Source organism: Cetorhinus maximus, chromosome 12 (assembly GCF_964194155.1).
Source record: "Cetorhinus maximus chromosome 12, sCetMax3.hap1.1, whole genome shotgun sequence".
Classification (NCBI taxonomy): Eukaryota; Metazoa; Chordata; class Chondrichthyes; order Lamniformes; family Cetorhinidae; genus Cetorhinus; species Cetorhinus maximus.
In genome coordinates, this window is record NC_135890.1 from 80,670,114 (window position 1) to 80,694,474 (window position 24,361).

The 24,361-nt window shown below is 44.4% G+C and overlaps 2 protein-coding genes and 3 non-coding genes across 5 annotated transcripts in view; 4 read left to right on the forward strand and 1 right to left on the reverse strand.

Moving 5' to 3' along the window:
• Positions 1-24,361, forward strand: part of LOC144687635 (synergin gamma-like) — a 450,053-nt gene that overhangs the window by 271,860 nt on the left and 153,832 nt on the right. The gene's annotated exons all lie outside the window — the stretch shown is intronic.
• On the forward strand, positions 951-1,057 carry LOC144688091 (U6 spliceosomal RNA). The gene has a single exon (XR_013578300.1). It is a non-coding gene; the product is annotated as a U6 spliceosomal RNA (small nuclear RNA).
• Positions 7,506-7,612, forward strand: LOC144688145 (U6 spliceosomal RNA). Its single transcript, XR_013578351.1, has one exon. It is a non-coding gene; the product is annotated as a U6 spliceosomal RNA (small nuclear RNA).
• On the forward strand, positions 11,308-11,414 carry LOC144688092 (U6 spliceosomal RNA). The gene has a single exon (XR_013578301.1). It is a non-coding gene; the product is annotated as a U6 spliceosomal RNA (small nuclear RNA).
• On the reverse strand, positions 20,012-21,431 carry LOC144687999 (dual specificity protein phosphatase 18-like). The gene has a single exon (XM_078554653.1). The coding sequence runs from the start codon at positions 21,429-21,431 to the stop codon at positions 20,871-20,873; it is 561 nt and encodes a 186-aa protein (XP_078410779.1). The 3' UTR covers positions 20,012-20,870.

Consider the following 24,361-nt stretch of genomic DNA (forward strand, 5'->3'; position numbering starts at 1 on the left):
CCAGGACATGTGAATTGACTTTGTGAGTTGTGTGTGTGTGGGATTAAATATAGCTGTGCGATTGAATGGGTACTTTCAGTTAAATGCTGGTCGGATACAAATCCAAAATGTAACTTTAGCTCAGATTGTTGTTTAGTACTTTTAAAAGATTTACTTCTTTGAATGATCAAAGTGCTTAAAGTCATCTAGTCGACATGATTAATTACAATGTAAAAGTCCACCGTTTAACTGGTACAATTGTCCCAGATGCATTGAAAAGATCATTGGATGAGCAGTTTGCTTCAATACTGGTTGATTATGCGGAACATGCCTCCAGCTAAGTTACAAAGTGTGCATCAATCTCTTCTTTTCATGTGTCAGGGCGGCTGTTGAGCTTTTAGCTTTCTATAGGGCTGCGTTCCCTTTCGTGAAGCTGTTGCTATATTTCAGAAAGTCAGTTCTGCTGGCAGCTATGAGATGACCGACATGCAGAATTCTTTGCTGATTCTTGCACCCATGTGCACGCCTCTTGAGTGGGGCTGTAGCTTTGATGAGTGACATTGGACAATACATAGTTGGTAAACGACAAGGTGGTTTCAGCCAAGAGCACTCGTGTGCTAAGTACCCTGGAAATGTTTGACGGGATCCCTTGCTGGCCTGTCTGGCTGCATCCTGATGCTGGATGGATTGACTTCACCAGCATGTTCGAAGAGGGAGCTGTGAGGTGGGTAAAGTAGGCGACCAGAATACTTTGCATGGACATGTGCTTTCCTGTCAGTGTGTATGTTTGGAAGGCCCAACATGTAAAAGTCCCATTGTGGTGGTAGCACAATTTGTTTGATGTATTATTGTGTAGCAGAACGTTAAAGCACCGTTGAAAAAAAACTTATCCAGATGAAATGAAGTCAGTGTAACCAAAAAGCATGTTGAATATTGAGCATTAATAAGACGCTGATACTCAGCGGTGATTCGTGCTCGCTTCGGCAGCACATATACTAAAATTGGAACGATACAGAGAAGATTAGCATGGCCCCTGCGCAAGGATGACACGCAAATTCGTGAAGCGTTCCTAATTTTACATTTTCAAAACATTTCACCTTTTACCGAACATCCACAATTTACCCTGTTTCAAAAACCATCATCACACAATCCAACATCTTTATTCAGCTCCTCCTTTACCTGATTCAGTTCAACCTTTACATTCCACAGATTTGTCAAACGTCCAGATTTCTCACTTTGAAATCGGGTACTTGAGATATTTATAACATGAATTATTTGATACTTATTGAATGACAAAACAGCAAAATATCACAGATGCTGCAAATGTCGAACCAAAACACAAAAGGCTGATAAAACTCAGCAAAGACAAGTCTGCGTCTCGGGAATTCGGTGGGAGAGGAAAGCTTCTGGACAACAACGTTGTGGAGCAAATCTCCAGCGGAGCGTTCTGCTGGGAACAGCACATTCAAATGGATTGACTCCAGTTCAGGAAATGGTGTAATTGTTGCTCGAAAAGGGAAAATGGGTGTTCATAATGTACTGGAAAATGTTGAATAAGATTTGGATAATAGGAGTGGCGTTTTAATCCAAGAAAATAATAAAAAGATACGAGTTTAACTGAAATAGAAACCTAAAATACTAAAAAATCTCATCTGGTCTGTCACAATCTGTGGTGCGAGAAGTCGATTCGAGTCAGGTTCGTCAGAGCAGAATTATTTGCTGATTCTTGCACCGATGTGCACGGCTCTCGAGTGGTGCTATAGCTGTGATTGCTGACATTGGACACTACTTAATTGGTAAACGACAAGGTGGTTTCAGCCAAGAGCATTCGTGTGTTAACTACTCTGGAAATGTTTGAAAGTATCCCTTGTTGGCCTGTCTGGCTGCATCCTGATTTTTTTTTTGCAAAAATATACTTTATTCATAAAATATCTTCGACCACATTCCTAAGCATTTCAAAATCACCAACACAACAATACAATCAGGTTCAACTTTTACAACATGTATCACCAGGTGCATCAGTACAAACAATATTACAATCATTTGCAGACATTCATTTTGAGCTGTACAGCCCGAGGGGATTTAAACAGTTCCCAATCCCTCGGTGCGCTGTGGCAGAAAGGTCTTAGGCAGCGACCCTTCCCCATTGTGCCTTTGTGGTGGCTACCCCAAGCTTCAGTGCGTCCCTCATCACGTAGTCCTGGACTTTGGAATGTGCCAGTCTGCAACACTCGGTCGGGGTCATCTCTTTGCGCTTGAAGACCAACAAGTTTCGGGCAGACCAAAGAGCGTCTTTCACCGAGTTGATGATCCTCCAGCTGCAGTTGATGTTTGTCTCGGTGTGTGTCTCTGGGAACAGCCCGTAGAGCACAGAATCCTGTGTCACAGAACTGCTCAGGATGAACCTCGACAGAAACCACTGCATCTCTCTCCAGTCCTTCTTTGCAAAGGCACTATCTACAAGGAGGTGAACAACGGTCTCTTCCCCCCCACAGCCACCTCGAGGGCAATGTGCCGAGGGGGTGAGACTCCTGGCGTGTAGGAATGATCTGACGGGGAGGGCCTTTCTCACCACCAGCCAAGCTACGTCTTGGTGCTTGTTGGAAAGTTCTGGCGATGAGGCATTCTGCCAAATGACTTTGACAGTCTGCTCAGGGAACCATCCCACAGGATCCACCCTCTCCTTTTCCCTCAGGGCCTCTAAGATGTTACGTGCTGACCACTGCCTGTTGGACTTGTGGTCAAAGGTGTTTCTCTGCATAAATTTTTCCACGAGGGACAGGTGGTACGGCATGGTCCAACTACTTGGAGTGTTCCGCGGCAGAGTGGCCAGACCCATCCTTCGCAACACCGCGGACAGGTAGAACCTCAACACGTAGTGACACTTGGTGTTTGCGTACTGAGGGTCTACGCACCACTTGATGCAGCCACACACAAAGGTGGCCATCAGTATGAGGGCGATGTTGGGCACGTTTTTTCCCCCCCTTATCTAGAGGCTTGTACATCATGTCCCTGCAGACCCGATCCATTTTCGACCTCCAGATAAAGCGGAAGATGGCTCGGGTGATCGCCATCACGCAGGAGTGTGGATTAGGCCAGACCTGCGCCACATACAGCAACAGCGAGAATGCCTCACACCTGATGACCAGATTCTTACCCGCAATGGAGAGGGAGAGTCGCTCCCACATGCCCAGTTTCCTTTTCACCATAGACACTCGCTCCTTCCAGTTTCTAGCACATGGCCTGGTCCCTCCGAACCATATCCCCAGCACCTTCAGGCCGTCAGATCTGACAGTGAAGGGGACAAAGGATCGGTCAGCCCAGTTCCCGAAGAACATGGCCTCGGTCTTCCCATGATTTACCTTGGCTCCTGAGGCCAGTTTGAACTGGTCGCAGATGTGGATCAGTCTGCACACCGACAGCGGATCCGAGCAGAAGACGGCGACATCATCCATGTACAGGGAGGCTTTGACCTGAGTGCCTCCACTGCCTGGGATCGTCACTCCTCTTATGCCGGATCCTTCCTGAAAGACTCAGCAAAGGGTTCTATGCAACACACGAAAAGAACAGGCGAGAGAGGACAGCCCTGCCTGACTCCAGATTTAATCGGAAAGCTATCTGTTTCCCACCCATTGATTGAGACTGCACTGCTGATGTTAGTGTAGAGCAGTTGGACCCAATTTCGAATTCCCTCCCCAAACCCCATTTTGGAGAGCACATCCACCATGTAGGTGTGGGATATTCTGTCAAAGGCCTTTTCCTGATCCAGGATGATGAGGCAGGTGTCCACACCCCTGTCCTGTACATAGGCAATCGTATCCATGAGCAGTGCGAGGCTGTCAGAGATCTTCCTGCCCGGCACAGTGCAGGTCTGGTCAGGGTGGATCACCAATTCCAGAGTGGATTTGACCCTATTGGCAATGACCTTGGACAGAATCTTATAGTCCACATTCAACAGTGAAATGGGTCGCCAATTTCTAATTTCCTCCCTTCCCCTCTTGTGCTTGTAGATAAGGGTGATAATGCCTTTCCTCATGGATTCTGACATACTGCCGGCCAAGAGCATTCTCTCGTACACTTCTAGCAGGTCTGGGCCGATCCAGTCCCACAGAGCCGAATACAACTTTGCCGGCAAGCCGTCGCTTCCGGGAGTTTTACTCTTCTCGAAGGACTCAAGGGCCTTAGTCAGTTCATCAGGAGTTAGCGGTTTGTCCAGGCTCTCCCGCGTACTGTCGTCTAAGACCTCCGTGATAGAGGACAGGAAGGACTGGGAGGCCGTGCTGTCCGTGGGCTTCACGTCATACAATCCGGCATAAAAGGATTTGCTGATCCTCAAAATGTTGGAGTGATGACTTTACTGAGCCGTCTTCTTCCTTCAGGCTGCTGATCACAGAGCTCTCTCTGTGTACCTTTTGGAAGAAGAAACGTGAGCACGTCTCATCCTGCTCCACTGAGCGGACTCTGGAACGGAAGATGATCTTGGAGGCCTCCGAGGCAAAGATCGAGGCTTGCTGGCTCTTCACCTCTTGGAGTTCCTCCTTGACATCGACCCCTATCGACTGCAGCTGGAGCAGATTCTGCATGTTTTTCTGGAGTCGAGACATTTCCCTCTGTTCCTTTCTAGCTTTCTGGGTGCCTTTGAGGATGAAAAACCTCTTGATGTTTCCCTTGATCGCTTCCCACCAGTGTGTCAGGGACTCAAAGAGGGGTTTCATGGTTCTCCAACCTTTGTAATCCCTCTTGAGCTCCTCAATGTTCTCTGGGGTCAGCAGTTGCACGTTTAGCTTCCATGCACCCCTGCCCACCCTCTGGTCCTTCTCTAAGTGGCAGTCAGCCAGTAGGAGGCAGTGGTCAGAGAAAAACACCGGCTTGACGTCGGTGGATCTGACTGCGAATGCACGGGACACAAACAGGAAGTCTATCCTGGAACGGATGGACCCTTCTGGCCGCGACCAGGTGTATCTACGCTGTGCTCCGTCTGCAGGATTGCTGAAGACGTCGTGCAGCTTGGCATCCTTAACTGTTTCCATTAGGGATCTGGACGTAATGTCCAATCTGCTGTCGGCCCTGCTGGATCGTCCAGCCGCATCGATGATGCAGTTGAAGTCACCGCCCAGAATGACCGGCCTGGAGGTCACCAGCAGCAGTGGGAGCTGCTGAAAAACCTCCAGCCGCTCGGCCCCTTGTGACGGGGCGTACACATTAATTAACCGGAGTGGAGCGTTCTTGTACATTACATCTGCTATGAGGAGGCGCCCGCCCACCACCTCCTTAACCTCGGAGATGGTGAAGTTGCCTCCCCGCAGCAGAATACCGAGGCCGGAGGAACGAGAGTCGTTTCCGCCCGACCAGATCGATGGCCCGTGGGACCACCATCGTGACCATTGCCTGTAGGAGCTGAGGTGCGGTATCGCACACTCCTGCAGAAACAACAGGTCAGCTTTGACCTTGGCAAGGTAGTCCAAGGTCGCAACACATCGCGTAGTAGATTTAATGCTACGCACATTTATGGATACAATCTTTAAACCCATTTTAAAGCATTTATTCTCCTACCAAACCTGTTGTCTCTGAGAGTCCCAGACCTTTAGTCTGCTCCTTCATACCCGTAGTGTGCTCAAGCTCCTTCACTTTGGATGGGCTGAGGAAATCCTCATTGGCAGTGTTCTGCTCGGGTGGCATCTCGGGGTCTGTGCAGAGAGCGGGGTTTGAGATGACCTTTGTTGGAGAAGCTTCTCCAAACCTCACCCCCTCTGGGGCGTTGCTGCTCCCGGCTTCCCGGAGCTGGGGTGCGCTGATTGCCTCACTGCTCCCAGATTCCTGGGGCTGTGGTGCACTGGCCTCTTCGGGTTGTAGGCAAAGTTGGGGTGCGCTGGTCTCCACATTGTCTCCAATGTTCTGGACCTCGGGTGTCTCGTCCTCCAACTCCCTAGAGCTTTGCCACTTCTTCTGTCGGCGCCGCCCTGGCACTTCTTCGTCCGAAGAGCTGCTGCCTTTGTCATCCATGTCGGATGGGAGACGCCTCTTGCCACTTGTCTGGAAAGTGGCTTGGTTCCTTCTTAGCCCCTTCTTCCGTTTGGCTCTCTTCACCGTCTGCCACTCCCCCTGCTGATTTTCCACTGCTGCCTCCTCCTCCTCCATTGATTCGCTGTCCTGAGGAGTGGGAGGTTCAGGGGGTAGTGCTGTTGATTGGCTATCTGTTGCCTCAATCTTTTCCTCCACTTTGTCTCCCTCTGTGTCCTCCTTTGTCCCGTTGAGCTCCCTGGGGGCCTTGGTGGTTGGAGTGACACAAAGCATTTCTTCTGCTTCCCCCTCGTTGGCTTTGGCTGCCTGTGCGTAAGTACGGCAGCGTTTGGGGCAAGTCTTGTAGAGGTGACCTGCCTCGCCACACAGGTTGCAGCACTTAGCCTGTTTGCAGTCTTTTGTCTGGTGCCCTTCCTGTTTGCAGTTCTTTCAGAGGGAGGTGCTGCAGTTGGCCGCCACATGACCAGCCTTGCCGCATGAGTGACAATGTTTGGGTTGCCCAGCGTAGACAAGGTAGCCACGGCTTCCCCTGATAGCGAATCTGGAAGGAGGGTGGAAGGTGGCTCCCTTACCGTCGGTCTTGAGCGTGACCTTAAACTGGCGTTTGCCTGTCCAGATCCCCAAATCGTCTCTAACCTCGGTGCAGCTCCCCACCTTATCTAAGTACCTGGTGAGGAAGGTGAGCACGTCGGCGACAGGGATGAAGGGGTTGTAAAGATGCACCATCACCACCCGGTCCCGTTGCAACGGCAGAGCAAAGAGCGGCTCCACCGTCAGGATCTTCACCTCTGGCAGGTCTCTCTTCTCCTCGAACACCTTCAGGAGCTTGACGCAGTCTGTCACTCGCTTGAACGACACATCAAAATATCCAGCGCTGGGGAAGTCCTGCAGGGTGTAGATCTCCGCAGCTTCAAAACCACACACCTTTAACAGGATCCTCCTGGCGAAGAAGGCCCGATCCATAGGTGCTCCTCCTTCCCTGTCCTTCACCGTGACTCGGACGGTGTTTGATACCCCATGGTATGGGATTCTTTTGGTTATAGCATTTGCTTCCCGACCTTGCCCTGGCAGAATCATGATCATGGTCTCTCCCCTGCCAGGTAAGTATGGTTGGTTGGCGACAAGGTGGTTTCAGCCAAGATCACTCGTGTGCTAACTACTCTGGAAATGTTTGAAGGGATCCCTTGCTGGCCTGTCTGGCTGCATCCTGATGCTGAATGGATTGACTTCACCAGCATGTTCGAAGAGGGAGCTGTGACGTGGGTAATCTAGGTGAGCAGAATGCTTTGCATGGACATGTGCTTTCCTGTCAGTGTGTATGTTTGGAAGCCCCAAAATGTAAAAGTCCCATTGTGGTTGTAGCACAATTTGTTTGATGTATTATTCTGTAGCAGAACGTTAACGTACAATTGAAGAGAACTTAACCAGAGGAAATGAAGTCAGTGTAATCTAAAAGCTTGTTGAATACTGAGTACTAATAAGGCGCTGATCCTCAGCACTAATGCATGCTCACTTCAGCAGCACATATACTAAAATTGGAACGATACAGAGAAGATTAGCATGGCCCCTGTGCAAGGATGACACGCAAATTCGTGAAGCGTTCCATATTTTAGATTTTCAAAACATTTCACCTTCTGCAGAACATCCACATTTTACCAGGTTTCAAACACCATCATCACACAATCCAACATCTTTATTCAGCTCCTCCTTTACCTGATTAAATTCAACCTTTTCATTCCACAGATTTGTCGAATGTCCAGATTTCTCACTTTTAATTCGGGCACTTGAGATATTTAAAACATTAATTATTGATACTTATTGATTGACAAAACAGCAAAATGTCACAGATGCTGCAAATCTAGAAGCCAAACACAAAACATTGATAAAACTCAGCAAAGAGAAGTCGACATTTCGGGAATTCGGTGGAAGAGAAAAGCTCCTGGACAACAAGGCTGTGGAGCAAATCACCAGAAGAGCATTCTGCTGGGAACAGCACATTCAAATGGATTGACTCCAGTTCAGGAAAGTGTGAAATGGTTGTTGGAAAAGGGAAAATGGGGGTTAATAATGTGCCAAAAGATGTGGAATAAGATTTGGAGAATGGGAGTGGCGTTTTAATCCAAGGAAAATGATAAAAGAATACGAGTTTAACTGAAATAAAAACAGAAAATGCTGGAAAAACTCAAGAGGTCTGGCAGAATGTGTGGTGTGAGAAGGACATTTGAGTCCCTATGACTCTTCTTCAGAGCAATTTAACTGGATTGGAAGTGGAGTTGAGTGTGTCTCTGTGAAAGTTTCAGGGCGTTCAGTGTGCCTGTGCACTGATCCAGGAAGTGTGGATTGACTTTGTGAGTTGCGTGTGGGATTAAATGTGGCTGTGAGATTGGATGGGTACAGTTAGTTAAATGATGTTCGGTTATAAACCAAAATGTAACTTTAGCTCAGGTTGTTGTTTCTAAGTTTGAAAGCAATTATTAATTGTCCATTATGAAAGTGCTTAAAGTTAAGCAGAATGTATGATTAATTATAAAGTAAAAGTCCAACTTTTAACTGGGACTATTGCCCCAGGCTCCCTTGAAAAGATCATTACTTGTGTACCTTCCTTCAATACTACTGAATTATGTTGAACATTCCTCCAGCTAATGTGACATAGCCTGTATCAACCACTTGTTTTCATGTGTTAGGGCTGTTCTTGACTTTTTATCTTTCTCTAGGGCTGCGTTCCCTTTCCTGAAGCTGTTGCTACATTTAGCAAACTCCTTCATGTTGGCAGCAATGAAGTGTCCGACATGCAGAATTCTTTGCTGATTGTTTCACCCTTGTGGACATCTCCTGAGTTATGTTCTTGTGTTGGGACCAATAAGTCCTGGGAACCCTGGATGTCAAGGGATATAGAGGATTGGATAAGAAAAATCAAGGTGTCTTATGACAAATACAGAAGGCTGAAAACAGTGGAGGCCCCAGAGGAGTATAGAAAGTGTAGAGGGGTACTTAGAAAAGTAATTAGGAGAACGAGGAGGGGGGCATAAAAAAAACACTGGCGGGCAAGATAAAGGAAAATCCCAAGGTATTTTATAAATATATTAAGGGCAAGAGAATAACCAGAGAAGAGTAGGGCCCATTTGGGACCAAAGTGGAAATCCATGCGTGGAGCCAGAGGACATAGATGAGGTTTTAAATGATTACCTTTCACCTGCATTCACTATGGAGAAGGATGATGGAGGTGTAGAAATCAGGGAGGGGGACTGTGATGTACTTGAACAAATTAGCATCGAAAGAGAGGAGGTTTAGCAGTTTTAGTGTGCTTAAAAGTGGATAAATCCCCAGGCCCTGATGAGATGTATCCCAGTCTGCTATGTGAGGCAAGGGAGGAGATTGCAGGGGCTCTGACACTAATTTTCAAAACCTCTCCGGCCACAGGAGAGGTGCCAGAGGACTGGAGGACAGCGAATGTGGTGCCATTATTCAAGAAGGGTATTAGGGATAACCAGGTAAATACAGGCCAGTGAGTCAAAAATCAGTGGTAGGGAAAATATTGGAAAAAATTCTGAGGGACAGGATTAATCTCCACTTGGAGAGGCAGGAATTAATCGAGGATCATCAGCATAGCTTTGTTAGGGGGAGATCATGTCTAATTTATTTGATTGAATTTTTCGAGGAGGTGACTAGTTGTGTAGGTGAGGTTAGTGCAGTTGATGTAGCCTACATGGTCTTCAGTAAAGCTTTTGATAGTCCCACATGGGAGAATGGTCAAGAAGGTAAGAGCCCATGGGATCCAGGGCAATTTGGCAAATTGGGTCCCAAATTGTCTTAGTGGCAGGAGGCAGAGGGTGATGGTTAAAGGTTATTTTTGCGATTGGAAGCCTGTGACAAGTGGTGTACCGCAGGGATCGGTGCTGTGACCCTTGCTGTTTGTAGTGTATATTAATGATTTAGATATGAATATAGGAGGCATGATCAGTAAGTTCGCAGGTGAAGCGAAAATTGGTGGTGTTGTAAATAGTAAGGAGAAAAACCTTAGATTGCAGGGTGATATAGATGGGCTGATAAGTTGGGCAGAGCAGTGGCAAAAGGAAATTAATCCTGTGAAGTGTGAGGTGATGCATGTTGGGAGGGCGAACACGGCAAGGGAATACAAATGAAAGGTAAGACCCTCGGAAATACAGAGGATCAGAGGGACCTTGGTGTACATGTTCATAGATCCCTGAACACAGCCGCACAGCTAGATAAGGTGGTTAAGAAGGCATATGAGATACTTTCTTTATTCACCGAGGCATAGAATATAAGAGCAGGGAGGTTATGTTGGAGCTGTATAAACTGCAAGTTAGGCCGCAGTTGCAGTACAGTGTGCAGTTCTGGTTGCCACACTATAGGAAGGATGCAATTGCACTGGAGAGGGTGCAGAGGAGATTCACCAGGATGTTGCCTGGGCTGTAGCAATGAAGAGAGACTGGATAGGCTAGGGTTGTTTTCCTTACAGCAGAGAAGGATGAGGGGAATACCTCATAGAGGCATACAAAATTATGAGGTGCATTGAATGGGGCAGATAGGAAGAAACTTTTCCCCTTAGCAGAGATGTCAATAACCAGGGGGCAGAGATTCAAGGTAAGAGGCAGGAGGTTTAGAGAAGATTTGAGGAAAATATATTTCACACAGAGGTAGATGGAGACTGGGGCACACTGCCTGAGGGGGAGATAGAGGCAGGAACCCTCATAACATTGAAGAAGTATATAGAGGAGCACTTGAAACACAATAGCTGACAGGGTGATGGGCCAAGAGCTGGAAAGTGGGATGAGAATAGATTGGTGCTTGATAGTCGGCACTGACACGATGGGCCGAAGTGTCCGTTTCTGTGCTGTATAACTCTATGACTCCATATACCTTTGATGAATGACATTGGACACTACAGAGTTGGTAAACGACAAGGTGGTTTCAGCTAAGAGCACTCGTGTGCTAACTACTCTGGAAATGTTTGAAGGGATCCCTTGATGGCCTGTCTGGCTGCATCCTGATGCTGAATGGATTGACTTCACCAACATGTTCGAAGGGGGAGCTGTGACCTGGGGAAACTAGGCGAGCAGAATGCTTTGCATGGACATGTGCTTTCCTGTCAGTGTGTATGTTTGGAAGGCCCAAAATGTAAAAGTCCCATTGTGGTGGTAGCACAATTTGTTTGATGTATTATTCTGTAGCAGAACGTTAATGTACCGTTGAAAAAAATCTTAACCAGAGGAAATGAAGTTAGTGTAAGCAAAAAGCATGTTGAATATTGAGCATTAATAAGGCGCTGATACTCAGCGGTGATTCGTGCTCGCTTCGGCAGCACATACACTAAAATTGGAACGATACAGAGAAGATTAGCATGGCCCCTGCGCAAGGATGACACGCAAATTCGTGAAGCGTTTCATATTTTACACTTTCAAAACATTTCACCTTCTGCAGAACATCCACAATTTACCCTGTTTCAAAAACCATTATCACACAATCCAACATCTTTATTCAGCTCCTCCTTTACCTGATTCAATTCAACCTTTTCATTCCACAGATTTGTCGAACGTCCAGATTTCTCACTTTGAAATCGGGCACTTGAGATATTTAAAACATTAATTATTTGATACTTATTGATTGACAAAACAGCAAAATGTCACAGATGCTGCAAATCTAGAACCAAAACACAAAAGGCTGATAAAACTCAGCAAAGACAAGTCAGCGTCTCGGGAATTCGGTGGGAGAGAAAAGCTCCTGGACAACAAGGCTGTGGAGCAAATCCCCAGCAGAGCGTTGTGCTGGGAACAGCACATTCAAATGGATTGATTCCAGTTCAGGAAAGGGTGTAATGGTTGCTGGAAAAGGGAAAATGGGGTTAATAATGTTCTGGAAGATGTGGAATAAGATTTGGAGAATGGGAGTGGCGTTTTAATCCAAGGAAAATAATAAAAGAATATGAGTTTAACTGAAATAAAAACAGAAAATGCTGGAAAATCTCAACTGGTCTGTCAGAATCTGTGGTGAGAGAAGTACATTCGTGTCCCTATGACTCTTTCTCAGAGCAATTTAACTGAATTGGATGTTTAGATGAGAGTTTCTCTGTGAAAGGTTCAGGGGGACAGTGTGCCTGTGAACTGATCCAGGAAATGTGGATTGATTTTGTGAGTTGTGTGTGGGATTAAATATGGCTTTGAGATTGGATGGGTACAGTTAGTTAAATGATGGTCGGGTACAAATCCAAATCGCACCTTTAGCTCGGATTGTTGTTAAGCACTTTTAAAAATGTATTTATTGTGAATTATGGAAGTGCTTAAAGTTAACCTGGACGTATGATTAATTATAATGTAAAAGTCCACCTTTTAACTGGGACCATTGTCCCAGCTGCCTTAAAAAGATCATTGGTTGAGCACTTTCCTTCAATACTGGTGAGTTATGTTGAACATTCCTCCAGCTAAAGCGACAAAGCCTGTATCAACCACTTGTTTTCATGTGTCAGGGCTGTTCTTGAGATTTTTTTCTTTCTCTAGGGCTGCGTTCCCTTTCGTGAAGCTGTTGCTACATTTCACAAACTCTCTTCTGTAGGCAGCTATGAAGTGTTTGCCATGCAGAATTCGGTGTTGGGTGGATGGGGGTTCTCCTCCACTGTGGGGAGACTAAGCGTCGACTGGGTGACCGCTTTGTGAAACACCTTTGCTCAGTGTGCAAGCATGACTCAGGCCTCCCTGTCATTTGCCATTTGAATACACCATCTCGCCCTCATGCTCACATGTCTGACCTTGACCTTTTAGCAGTGAAGTCCAATGCAAACTAGAGGAACAGTACCTCATCTTCCAATTAGGCACTTTACAGCCTTTTGGACTTAACATTGACGTCAACAACTTCAGACCTTGAACTCTTTCCTCTATTTTTACCCTTTTTTGAATCCAATGTTTTGCTTTCACAGAGCACTGCCACTTGTTTTGCTATTAACACATTCTGCTATCTTACCTTTATGCCACTTATCAGCACCTTTATTCTTTACTTCTATCATTACCACTCCCTTTGTCTTGTGTTCTTGACATATTTGTCAAAGTTCTTCTTAGCTCCCACCTATCCCTGGCCTTCTATTTTGCTCCACCACCTCTTAAACAGTATAAAATTCATCACATTTCGGCTTCTCTTTAGATCTGAACAAAAGTCATATGAACGCGATACATTATCTCTGTTCCTCTCTCCACAGAAGCTTCCGGAGCTGCTGAGCTTTTCCAGCATTTTCTGTTTTTATCACTAAATTCAACCTTCTTTTCACTCCACAACTTTGTCAGTCTTCCGGGTTTTACTCTTTTAAATCGGACATCTACAATATTTAAAACATTAAATCTCTAACAGCTTTTGGTTTACAAAAAGCTAAATACCACAGATGCTACAAATCGAGAACAGAAACACAAAATGCCGATAAAACTCAGCCAAGACAAATCGACATTTCGGGAATCCGGCGGAAGAGAAAAGCTGTTGGACACCAAGGCTGTGGACCAAATCACCAGCAGAGTGTTCTGCTGGAAACAGCACATTCAAATGGATTGACTCCATTTCATGAAAGGTTGAAATGGATGCTGGAAAAGGGAGAATGGGGGTTAATAATGTGCTGGAAGATGTGAAATAAGCTTTGGGAGAAGAGGTGAGGAAGTGCGAGTGGCACTTTGGCCAATCAAAAGGAAACAAGTGCCCCATCCTAACTGCATTAGAAGGGGAGATGCGAGTTTCTTTGTGGCAGGGCTGGGGTAACAGTGCATCTGTGAACTGAGCACAAGCTGTGGACTGACTTTGTGAATTGGATGTGTGGGGGATAAGATGTGGATGTGTGATTGATTAAAGTATATTTTCAGTATGTGATGGTCTGTTGAAAATCCAAACTGTAACTTTAGTATTCATTTTCTTTTGGCTAAGCACCGTAACTCTATGAAAGTGCTTCAGGTCAACCAGAATGTATCATCAATTTTAATGTAAAAATCCTAAAAATGGACCATGTATTTTGTCTCTTCCTCCAACATCAGTGACTGGTTACCTGCATATCTACAGTCAGTTACAAATAGAATCATATAATGGTTATGACACAGAAGGAGGCCATTTGGCCCATCCTATCCATGCGGTTGTCTGCAACAGCAATTCCCGTTTAAATGTCACAATCTGCCTCTACCACACTCTCAGGCAGTGCATTCCAGGTCCTAATCACTTGCTGCATCAAAAATCTTTTCATTATGTTACCTTTGGTTCTTTTATCAATCACCTTATACCACTGTCCTCTAGTTCTCAGCCCTTCCAGCAATGGGAACAGTTTCTCTCTGTCTAGATCCCTGATGATTTTGAACACCTCTATGAAATCTCCTCTCAATCTCCTCCTTTCAAATCCTTCCTAATGTGTGGTACCCAGAACTGGACATAATGTTCCTTTTGAGACCAAAACAGTATTTTATAAAGGTTAATTATAACTTCCAAGCTTTCGTATGCTATGGCTCTATTTTTAAAGCCTTGAATGTCTTTTAACCTATCTCCCAATCTACCCTGCTACCTTCAAAATGTGTGCACATGTACCCACCGCCTCTCTGTTCCTGTCCCTCCTTTAGTATTGTGCTTTTTATTTTATATTGCCTCTCCTTGTTTTTCCTATCAAAATGTATTCACACTTCCGTGCATTCAATTTCATCTGCCATGTGTCAGGTCATACTACCAGTCTGTCTATGTCCTCTTCAAGCTGATCACTATCATCCTTTGTTCCCTGTGCACCCAAGTCAAGTCATTAACCTATGACAGAAAAGTGGCTGTCCTCATCATGGCCCCTGCAGAAACCCACTATATACCTTCTTCCAGTCCAAAAAACAATATTCACGATTATTCTGTTTCCTTTTCTCACCCAAGTTTGTATCCATGCTGCCATTGTTTCTTTTATTCCATGGGTTTGCAACTTTGCTGCTGCCAATTCCTGTGGCACTTTATCAAATGCATTTTAGTTGTCCACTTACACGGCACCAACCGCATTGTCCTAATTCACCATGTGTTACTTTATCAAAAAAACTCAATCAAGTTAGTTAAACACAAATGGCTTTTAACAAATCCCTGCTGGCTTTCCTTAATTAATCCACACATGTCCAAGTGATTATCAATATTGCCCCAAATTATTACTTTTGAACAAGGGTGTAACATTAACAATTCTTCAGTCCTCTAGTACCACCCCTGTATCTAAAGAGAATTGGATGATTTTGGCTAGTGCGTCCTCAATTTTCACCCTTACTTCCTGCAGTAACTTCAAATACATCTCATTCAGTCCTGGTGACTTATCCACTTTAAGTAGAGCCAGCCATTATCAATTTTTAGCCCATCCATAATTTCTGCTATTTCCTGTTTCACTGTGACTTTGGCAGTGTCTTCTTCTTTGCTAAAGACAGATGTAAAGTACTCGTTTAGTTCCTCAGCTATCCCTCTACCTTCATGCATAGATTCCATTTTTGGTCCTTAATCAGCCTCCCATCATTTACTACCATTTTACTATTTATATGCCTACAGAAGGCTTTTGAATTTTCCTTTTATATTAGCTGCCAGTCTCTTCTCAGATTATCTCTTTGCCTCTTATTTCCTTTTTCACTTCCCCTGAGTTTTCTATTATCAGCCTGATTCTCACTTGTATTAACAACCTAATATCTGTCATACATGCCGTTTTCATGATTGATCTTACTCTCTATCTCTTTTGTCACCTAGGGAGCTCTGGGTTTGCTTGCCCTACCTGCCCCCCTCATTGGAATGTACCTCAACTGTTCTAAACCAGCTCTTCAAAGGCAGCATTGTCCCATTAGTTTTGCCCATATATCTCTGAGTCTAATTTACTTGGGCCTGATCTGTTCTCACCCCACTCAAATTCGCCCTCCTCCAATTAATTACTTTTTCTCTAGCTTGTTCCTTGTCCTTTTTCATAGCTAACCTAATCCTTATGAAACTATGATTGATGTACCCTAAATATTCCTCTACTGACAGTTGATCCACTTGACCCAGTTCAATCCCCAGAACCGGATTTAGCAATGTCTTTTTCATTGTTGGGCCAGAACATTCTGATCAACTTGATCTGATCGAAAAGGAATAAAAGACAGAGAATGCTAAGGCCACAGTGAAGAGTGTAGAATACCAAGGAGCAACACCAAGTATACCTAAAATGAGGTGCCAACCTGGTGAAGCTACAACATAGGGCTTCTTGCATGCAAAACAGTGGAAACAGCATGCTATGGACAGAGAGAAATGATGTTGCAACCAAGAGGTCAGGTCAAAGCTCTGCAGTCCTGCCACATCCAGTCATGAATGGTGGTGGTAAATTAAACAACGAACTGGAAGAGGATAAAAGCAAAATACCGTGGAGGCTGGAAATCTGAAACAAAAACCAAAAATGCTGGAAATGCTCAGCAGGTCTAGCAGCATCTGTCGAGAGAGAAACAGAGTTAACATTTTGGGTCCGTATGGCCCTTCTTCAGAGCTGAAGAGAAGTGGAAATGTGATGAAATTTATACTGTTTAAGGGGGGTGGAGCAGGTGGAGCTGGATTGAAGGTCCAGCGATAGCGATAGGAGGGATTGACAAAGTTATCATGAACTAAAGGACAAAGGGAGTGTTAATGGCAATGGTTAGTGCTAAAAAAGGTGCTGATAGTGACATAAAGGTAAGAAAGCAGAATGTGATAATAGCAGAACAAGGGTAACATTGTGGGAAAGAACAACATGGAACAAGTAACAGATGGCCCTGTAGGGGAAGGGGTGGGGGGATGGGTGGTGGTGCAGAAAAAAGTATAGAAAATAGGGTAGAAGGGGGGATAAAAACGGGGATAAAATCACGGATAAATGATTAAAAATAAAAATGTGGATTAAAAAATGAATGTAGAAAAAAGGAGATTAAAAAAAGGGGGTGAGGATGGAGGAGAGAGTTCATGGTCTGAAGTTGTTAAACCCAATGATAGGGCCAGAAGGCTGTAATGTGCCTAATCGGAAGGAGGTGCTGTTTCTCCAATTTGTGTTGGGCTTCACTGGAACATTGCAGCAGGCGAAGGAAGGACATGTGGGCATGAGAGCAGGATGGTGTGTTGAAATGGCAAATGATTGGAAGGTCTGGGTGATACTTGCGCACAGACCGGAGGTGTTCCGCAAAGCGGTCACACTGTCTGCCTTTGGTCTCCCTGATATAGAGACCACCACATTGGGAGCAGTGGATGCAGTAGACCAGATTGAAAGAGGTGCAAGTGAAGCACTGCATCATCTGAAAGGAGTGTTTGGGCCCTTGAACAGTGAGGAGGGAGGAAGTAAAGGGGCAGGTGTTGCACCTTCTGCAATTGCATGGGAAGATGCTATGGGAAGGGAATGAGATGCTGGGACGATGGAGGGGTGGAGCAGGGTGTTCCAGGGCGGTGGTGGGGGGTGGGGGACTGTTCCTACCGAATGCTGACGGTGGGAGGGAGGTGAGGGGAGAAGTATTTGGTGGTGGCATCATGCTGGAGTTGGCAGAAATGGCAGAGGATGATCCTTTGAATGTGGCGGCTGGTGGGGTGAAAATTGAGGACAAGGGAGGCCCTATCATGGTTCTGGGGGGGTGGGGGGAGGGTGGAAGGTGTGAGGGCAGAGGCATAGGAGATGGATCGGACAGGGCTGAGAGTCCTGTCAACCACAGTGAGGGGGACACTCCTACAGGGCCATCTGTTACTTATTCCATTTTGTTCTTTCACATAATGCTGCCTTTGTTCTGCTATTATCACATTCTGCTTTCTTACCTTTATGTCACTGTTAGCACCTTTTGTAGCACTAACCATGCCATTAACACTCCCTTTGTCCTTTAGTTCATGATATCTTTGTCAATCCCTCCTTTGTCTCCACCTATCATTGGGCCTTCTATCCAGCTCCAGCTGCCCCACCCCCCTTAAACAGTATAAATTTCATCACATTTCCACTTGCCTTCAGCTCTGAAGAAGGGTCATACGGACCTGAAACGTTAACTCTGTTTCTCTCTCCACAGATGCTGCTAGGCCTGCTGAGTTTTTCCAGCATTTTCTGTTTTTGTAACTGGAAGAGGAGGTTGTTCCATGAATATTTCCATCCTCAGTAACGGTATAGCCCAGTGTGTGAGTGCAAAAGATGAGGCTGAAGCATTTTCAACCATCTTCAGCCAGATGTGCTGAGTGGATCTTGGCCTCCCCTTGAAGTCCCCATATCACAGAAGCCAGTACTCAGCCAATTTGATTCGCTCCAAGTGAGATCAAGAAATGGCTGAGTGCCTTGGGTACAGAAAAGACTATGGCCAAACAACATCCTAGCCTTAGTACTGAAGACTTGTCCTCTAGGACTAGCTGCGCCTCTAGCCAAGCTGTTCCAGAGATTACTACCCTGAAATCTACTTCACAAAGTGGAAAATCACCCAGGTATGCCTGAGTCCCTTAGTATCCTATAATCTATTGATAGTTGCCTTTGTTATTGCCCACAACCCTCCGAGGTACTGAATTCTAGAGATTCATGAAGGAATTTCTCATCTCAATCCTCAATGGTTGACTTCTGATTCTGGAACTGTTAACCCTAGTTCGCGTCTTGGGGAAACATGATTTGCCTTTATCAGCCTACTCTCAATTATCAGCAAAGCAACGGAAAGATCATTGGCAGTGCTATAAAGCAGCACTTAATCGCCAATAACCCGTTCATGGATAAAAGCAAAATACTACGGATGTTGGGAATCTGAAACAAAAACAAAAATTGCTGGAAAAACTCAGCAGGTCTGACAGCATCTGTGCAGAGGAAGACAGAGTTAACATTTCGAATCTGTATGACTCTTCATCAGAACTAAAGAGGAATAGAAATGTGGTGAAATATGAGCTGTTTAAGGGTGGGTGGGAAAGGTGGAGCTGTATAGAGGGCCAGTGATAGGTGGAGGCAAAGGAGAGATTGCCAAAGATGTCAAACACATCTTGCCATCCTTGGAAATCTCTCCTTTGCCTCCACCTATCACTGGCCCTCTATCCAGCTCCACCTTTCCCACCCACCCTTAAACAGCTTATGGATGCTCAGTTTGGGTTCCATTAGGACCATTTGGCTTCTAGAGCAGATTACAGCCTTGGTCAAAATATGGACAAAAGAGTTCAATTCCAGCGGTGAGGTGAGTGACTGCCCTTGACGTTAAGACAACATTTAACAGAGTTTGGCATCAAGGGGCTCTATTAAAAGTGAAGTCAATGGGAACTGGGGAAACTTTCCACTGGCTGAAGTCATACGTAGCATAAAGGAAAATGGTTGTGGTTGTTGAAGGCCAATCACCTCGGCCTTCGGACTTCACTGCAGGAATTCCCAAGTGTGGTGTCCTAGACCCAAACATCTTCAGTTGCTTTGTTAATGATCTTCTACTTATCATAACGTCAGAAGTAGGGATGTTCACTGATGATTGCAGTATTCATCTCCAGTTGCAACTGCTCAGATAAAGATGGCACCCATTCACCGCTTTAAACATTCACTTCCTCCACCACCAGCGCACGTTGCCACCAAGTGTATCACCTACAAGATGGACTGCAGCAATTCATCAGGTTGTCATCAACAGCATCTACCAAATCCATGACATCCTCCCACAAAAAGGGCAGCAGTTGCACAGGAACACCATGACCTCCAAGGTCCCCTCCAAGTCACACACCATCTTGAACTGGAAATACATTGCTGTTCTTTATCCTTGCTGAGTCAAAATTTTGGAATTTTCTTCCTAAAAGCACCTTAGGAGTACCTTCACTACGACTGTAGCAGATCAAGGAGGCAGTTCACCGCCACCTTCTCCAGGGCAATTAAAATTGGGTAATGAATGATGGCCTTGCCAACAACGTCCACATCCCATGAATGAATAAAAACATATGACAGGGCAGTCAGTGGTTGAAGAAGGAAATTAAACTTTCAACCATGACTCTTCTGACCTTCAAAGACCCTCCTAAAGATTAACCATGACTTTGTCCTTTCGATACTAAGAGTACATTCCAGTTCTGACAAAAAACAGTATTACTTTATATTGTATTTTTTATTACCTTATTACAGATTATTATTACTCCATCACCAGAATTTAATCTTAAATGTAGGTACCATACAAAAAGTAGGCAGCTATAAACACATTATATTTGTGTAGTTTGTAAAAATAGTTCCAAACTTCTTATTTTGGTTTTGTCCTACTCCAAGATGTGCTGCAATTTATTAAGCCTAGCTCTGTAAAATTAGAATTAAATTTAAAATTGAATGCAATGTACACAAGAAAACTGTTCAAATATACTCGGATACAAGTCTATAATTGCATGTCTTAGTTTGGATCACAAGAGGTGCTTGAGCAAGTTTATCTTACACAAGGATATATCCTCTCAATGCAGCCAATTCTCCAAAGACAGTACATCCGACAGAAGCTGAGATACATTATAATGGCAGCTTTACCTCCGGAATCCTAGGGTTATTGAAAGGTCCAACTGCAGATTTTGAACCAATAACTGACCAGCAGCAAAGCTAGGGGAAAAGAAGATTCAAATCAGCAGCAGCCAGGACTGACTGCAGGAGGGAGATGTTCCACTTAAATATCATCACACTGGTTGATCAGAACAAGAGCGGGTGAGAATGGGGTATTTGAAATGAGAGTAGTGGAGAGAAAATATTTGTGGACCCCAGACATTATAAAGAACAAAATTTTAATGTATAGGAGCTTTCTGAAGTTGACCCTTGACTTGCATGAGGGCCATGGAATCTTTGGGACAATTTTTGTGTGATACTTAAAATGTTATCTTATCCATGGATGCCTTTATAGGCAAACATGTACAGTAGTAACATATAGCACAAACATACTGAGACAAAATAAACATTATGCATTGGATGTACAGTATCAACAAGGAATCATTCCTCTTGTTGCTTCTTCATATATGTCTGGGATAACACCCAGTGGTGACATCACCATTTTGATGCTAGTTTTTCCAAAGAGCCTATCTTCATACTCAATCAGCTGCCTCCAGAATCCGCTATTTGGCCTAATTATAGGCCTGCATGCCCTCAGCCAAGCATGAGCCTCAAGCAGAGACATGTGGTGGTATTTCATGAGGTAAGCAAGGCACAAAGTGGCAGATCTACTGACTCCTGCAACACAGTGTAGCAATGTTCGTCCATGCAATTTTCCAACAAGGTGGATTTTGTCTGCCACCATGTCAAAGTACTCACTTAACTGTGAACTAGGAGAATCTGCAATAGGGATATTAATATACTCAGTGCCTGGAAATGTAGAGTTGATCACCTCTGGCATCACACTGATCATACACGTGACTCCACTGGCCTGCAAGAGACTCTGGTTGTGTGAAGCAACAGCATTGCTTAAATATAAACTGTGCGTAATCTGAGTCAGGCCTGAGAGTCTTGGTTTGGGTTGTACAGAGGAGTGGGGAATCAAATCCATTACAAATAGAACATTAGGTTTTCTTCAAATCTTTGGCACAACATTCGAGTTGTCTAGAAAAGAAAAAGAGTTAAAGTGCCAATTAGAGGAGAAGAAATGATAGCTTCTGACCAGTGAATAATATTCATTTGGATGATCCTGACAGTATGGAAGACAACAACTTTTATTGATATAGCACTTTTAACATAGTAAAACATCTTAAGATGCTTCATAGGAATGTTATCAGACAAAATTTCACATATAAGATATTATCACAGGTGACCAAAAATGTGGTAAAAGAGATAGATTAAGGAGCATCTTAAAGAGAAGAGGAGAGGTAAAGAGGGACTTTCAGTGCTTGTGGCCTAGAATACTGAATTCACAGCTGCCAATGACGGGGTGAAAGAAATCAGGGATGCACAAAAAGCCAAAAGTGGAAAAATTGAGTGTTCTCTGTGAGCTGTAGGAGGTTACAGAGAAATGTTGGGGGCGGGTGGGGTTAAACCCATGCATGGAATTTAAAAATGGCAATCACCAAAATGTTGGGAAGAAATAAAATGGATTAATTTCATTTGTTAATACCACAGTTAATACCTTCCATCTCCTAATGGACAACATGCAGGGCTAATGCAAATCTAGGATTAGTAAGCATGAATTGGGAAATAAAACATCAGTGGCATTGGAAAATAATCCAGAATAAATTTAAAAAAGCTTCATAAAATATTGTGGAAAGAAAGGCAAGATGATCCACTAGGGAGAATACAAGAAACTTCAAAAGCTCATCAGAAAAGTATCAAAAAGTCAGGGAGACAACGGGATACAAATACAGCTGAAGTTGCTAAAAGCAACAGCAGGGAAGATGCAAGAACATTAATGGGTGTCAAGATATTAACCGTCATTTGCTCAATATTGTTAATCGCAAAGGGATTTCACATTCCATGCTTGTTAGCAATATTGCTTTATCACAATGTCTGAAATATATTCCAGGTGGTTAAAAGAAGCAAGGGAGGAAATAGTGCAGTCTCTAGCAATCAAATTTCAACCTTCTCAGGCTACATGACAGGTGCCAAGAGATTGAAGGACTGCCAATGTTATACCATTGTTTAAAGCAGTACAGGAAGGGATAATCTGAGTAATTATTGGTCAGTTAGTTTAACTTTGATTGCGAGCAAATTACTGAAATCAATTCTAAGGGACAGTATAATCCTTCATTCAGAAAAGCATAGATTAATCAAGGAAAGTGAACATGAATTTTTAAGGAGTTTAAGAATTGAGGAGGTGACAAATAGGGCTGGAGGGCAGTGGATGCAGTCTACATGGATTTTAGCATAGCCCACATGGCAGACTGGTCAAAAAAGTAAAAGTTCTGGGATCCAAGAGAGACCGGCAAATTGGATCCAAAATTGGTTTAGTGGCAGAAAGCAAGGATAATGCTTTTGGGACTGGGCTTTTGGGACTGGAAGGCTGTTACCAGTGGAATTCTGCAGGATTAAATACTCAGTGCCTTGCTTTTTGTAGATTATATTAATGAGTTAGACTCAAATATATAGGGGATGATAAACAAAATGACAGAGGATACAAAATTGGCCATGTGATTGGCAGTGAGGGGGAAAGTTTTAGACTGTAGGAAGAAATAGATGGTCCAGTCAGTTGGGGAGAGAAGTGAATTTGGAACTCAATCTGTTTTGGGAGATGTAACAAGGTAAGGGAATACACAACAAATGGGAGGTTGCTGAGCACTGTGGAGGAACTAGGGAAACTTGAAGTGTATACCCATCAAACTATCAGGACAGGTCGACAAGACGGCTAAGAAGGCATATTTATTAGCCAAGGCACAGGATACAAGAGCAGGGACATTATCCCAGAACGACAGATAGCACTAGCTAGATCACAGCTTCAGTTTACCACATTACACAAGAGACGTGATTGCACTGGAGAGGGTGCAGAGGAGATTTGCGAGAATGTTGCCAGGACTAGAAAATTTTAGTCGAAGATTGACTCGCCTGGGTTGTTTCACTTGGAAATGAGACAGCTTGGGGGGCGGGGGGGAGGGACTTAATTGAGGTACATAAAACTATAAGAGTGAGATAAAGTAAATAGAGATGACCTACTTAACTTAGTAGAAGAGGTCAAAAACCACACAGATTTAAAGTAACTGGTAGAAGGATTTGAGAGAAGATGAGCAGACATTTTATTCCCCCAGGGGGTAGTAGGGACCTGGAACTTGCTGCCTGAAAGGGTGGTAGAGGCAGAAACTCTCATCACATTTAAAAAGTACTTGGATGTCTACTTGAAGCACTGTGACCTGCAGCACTATAGACCGAGTGCAGGGAAGTGGAATTCGGCTGGGCAGCTCTTCACCAACCAGCATGGACACAATGGGTCAAATGGTCTCCTTCCGTGTTGCAAATTTTCTATGATTCCTAAGTGTGAAATGGACATATGATGCAAAATTATTCAGTGTATTTTATGTATTAACTATACACTATAAATGGTTCATAAACTGTTTAAAATATTAAATTGAATACATTACATCCAACAGTTGCTTCAATGACAATGATCTATAACATTCTTTATCACCCTTACCAAACAACCAACAAATTGCATTTATATAGTGTCTTTAACTCAAAATAGCACCTCAAGGCCTTTCACAAAAACAGAATCAGGCAAGATAATGAAGGAGGCATGAGTGAGAGTTTGTTTAGGGGTAAATTGTAAGGAGTGCCATAGTGAGAGGGACATGGAAGTTTGGATGGGCCTTCCAGAGCTTAAGGCTGAGGCAGCTAAAGGAACAGCACCAAGGGGGCGGAGCTGACGGAGGAAAAGGCCTGGGCCTAGGCCAAGCCTGATGTCTCCATGGGAAAGGCAACATCGCGCTTTCACGCCCCTCAACCAGACGGGCAATGGGAACTGCAGTGGTCCCACCGGCCCCACTCGCTCCGGGGCTGCGA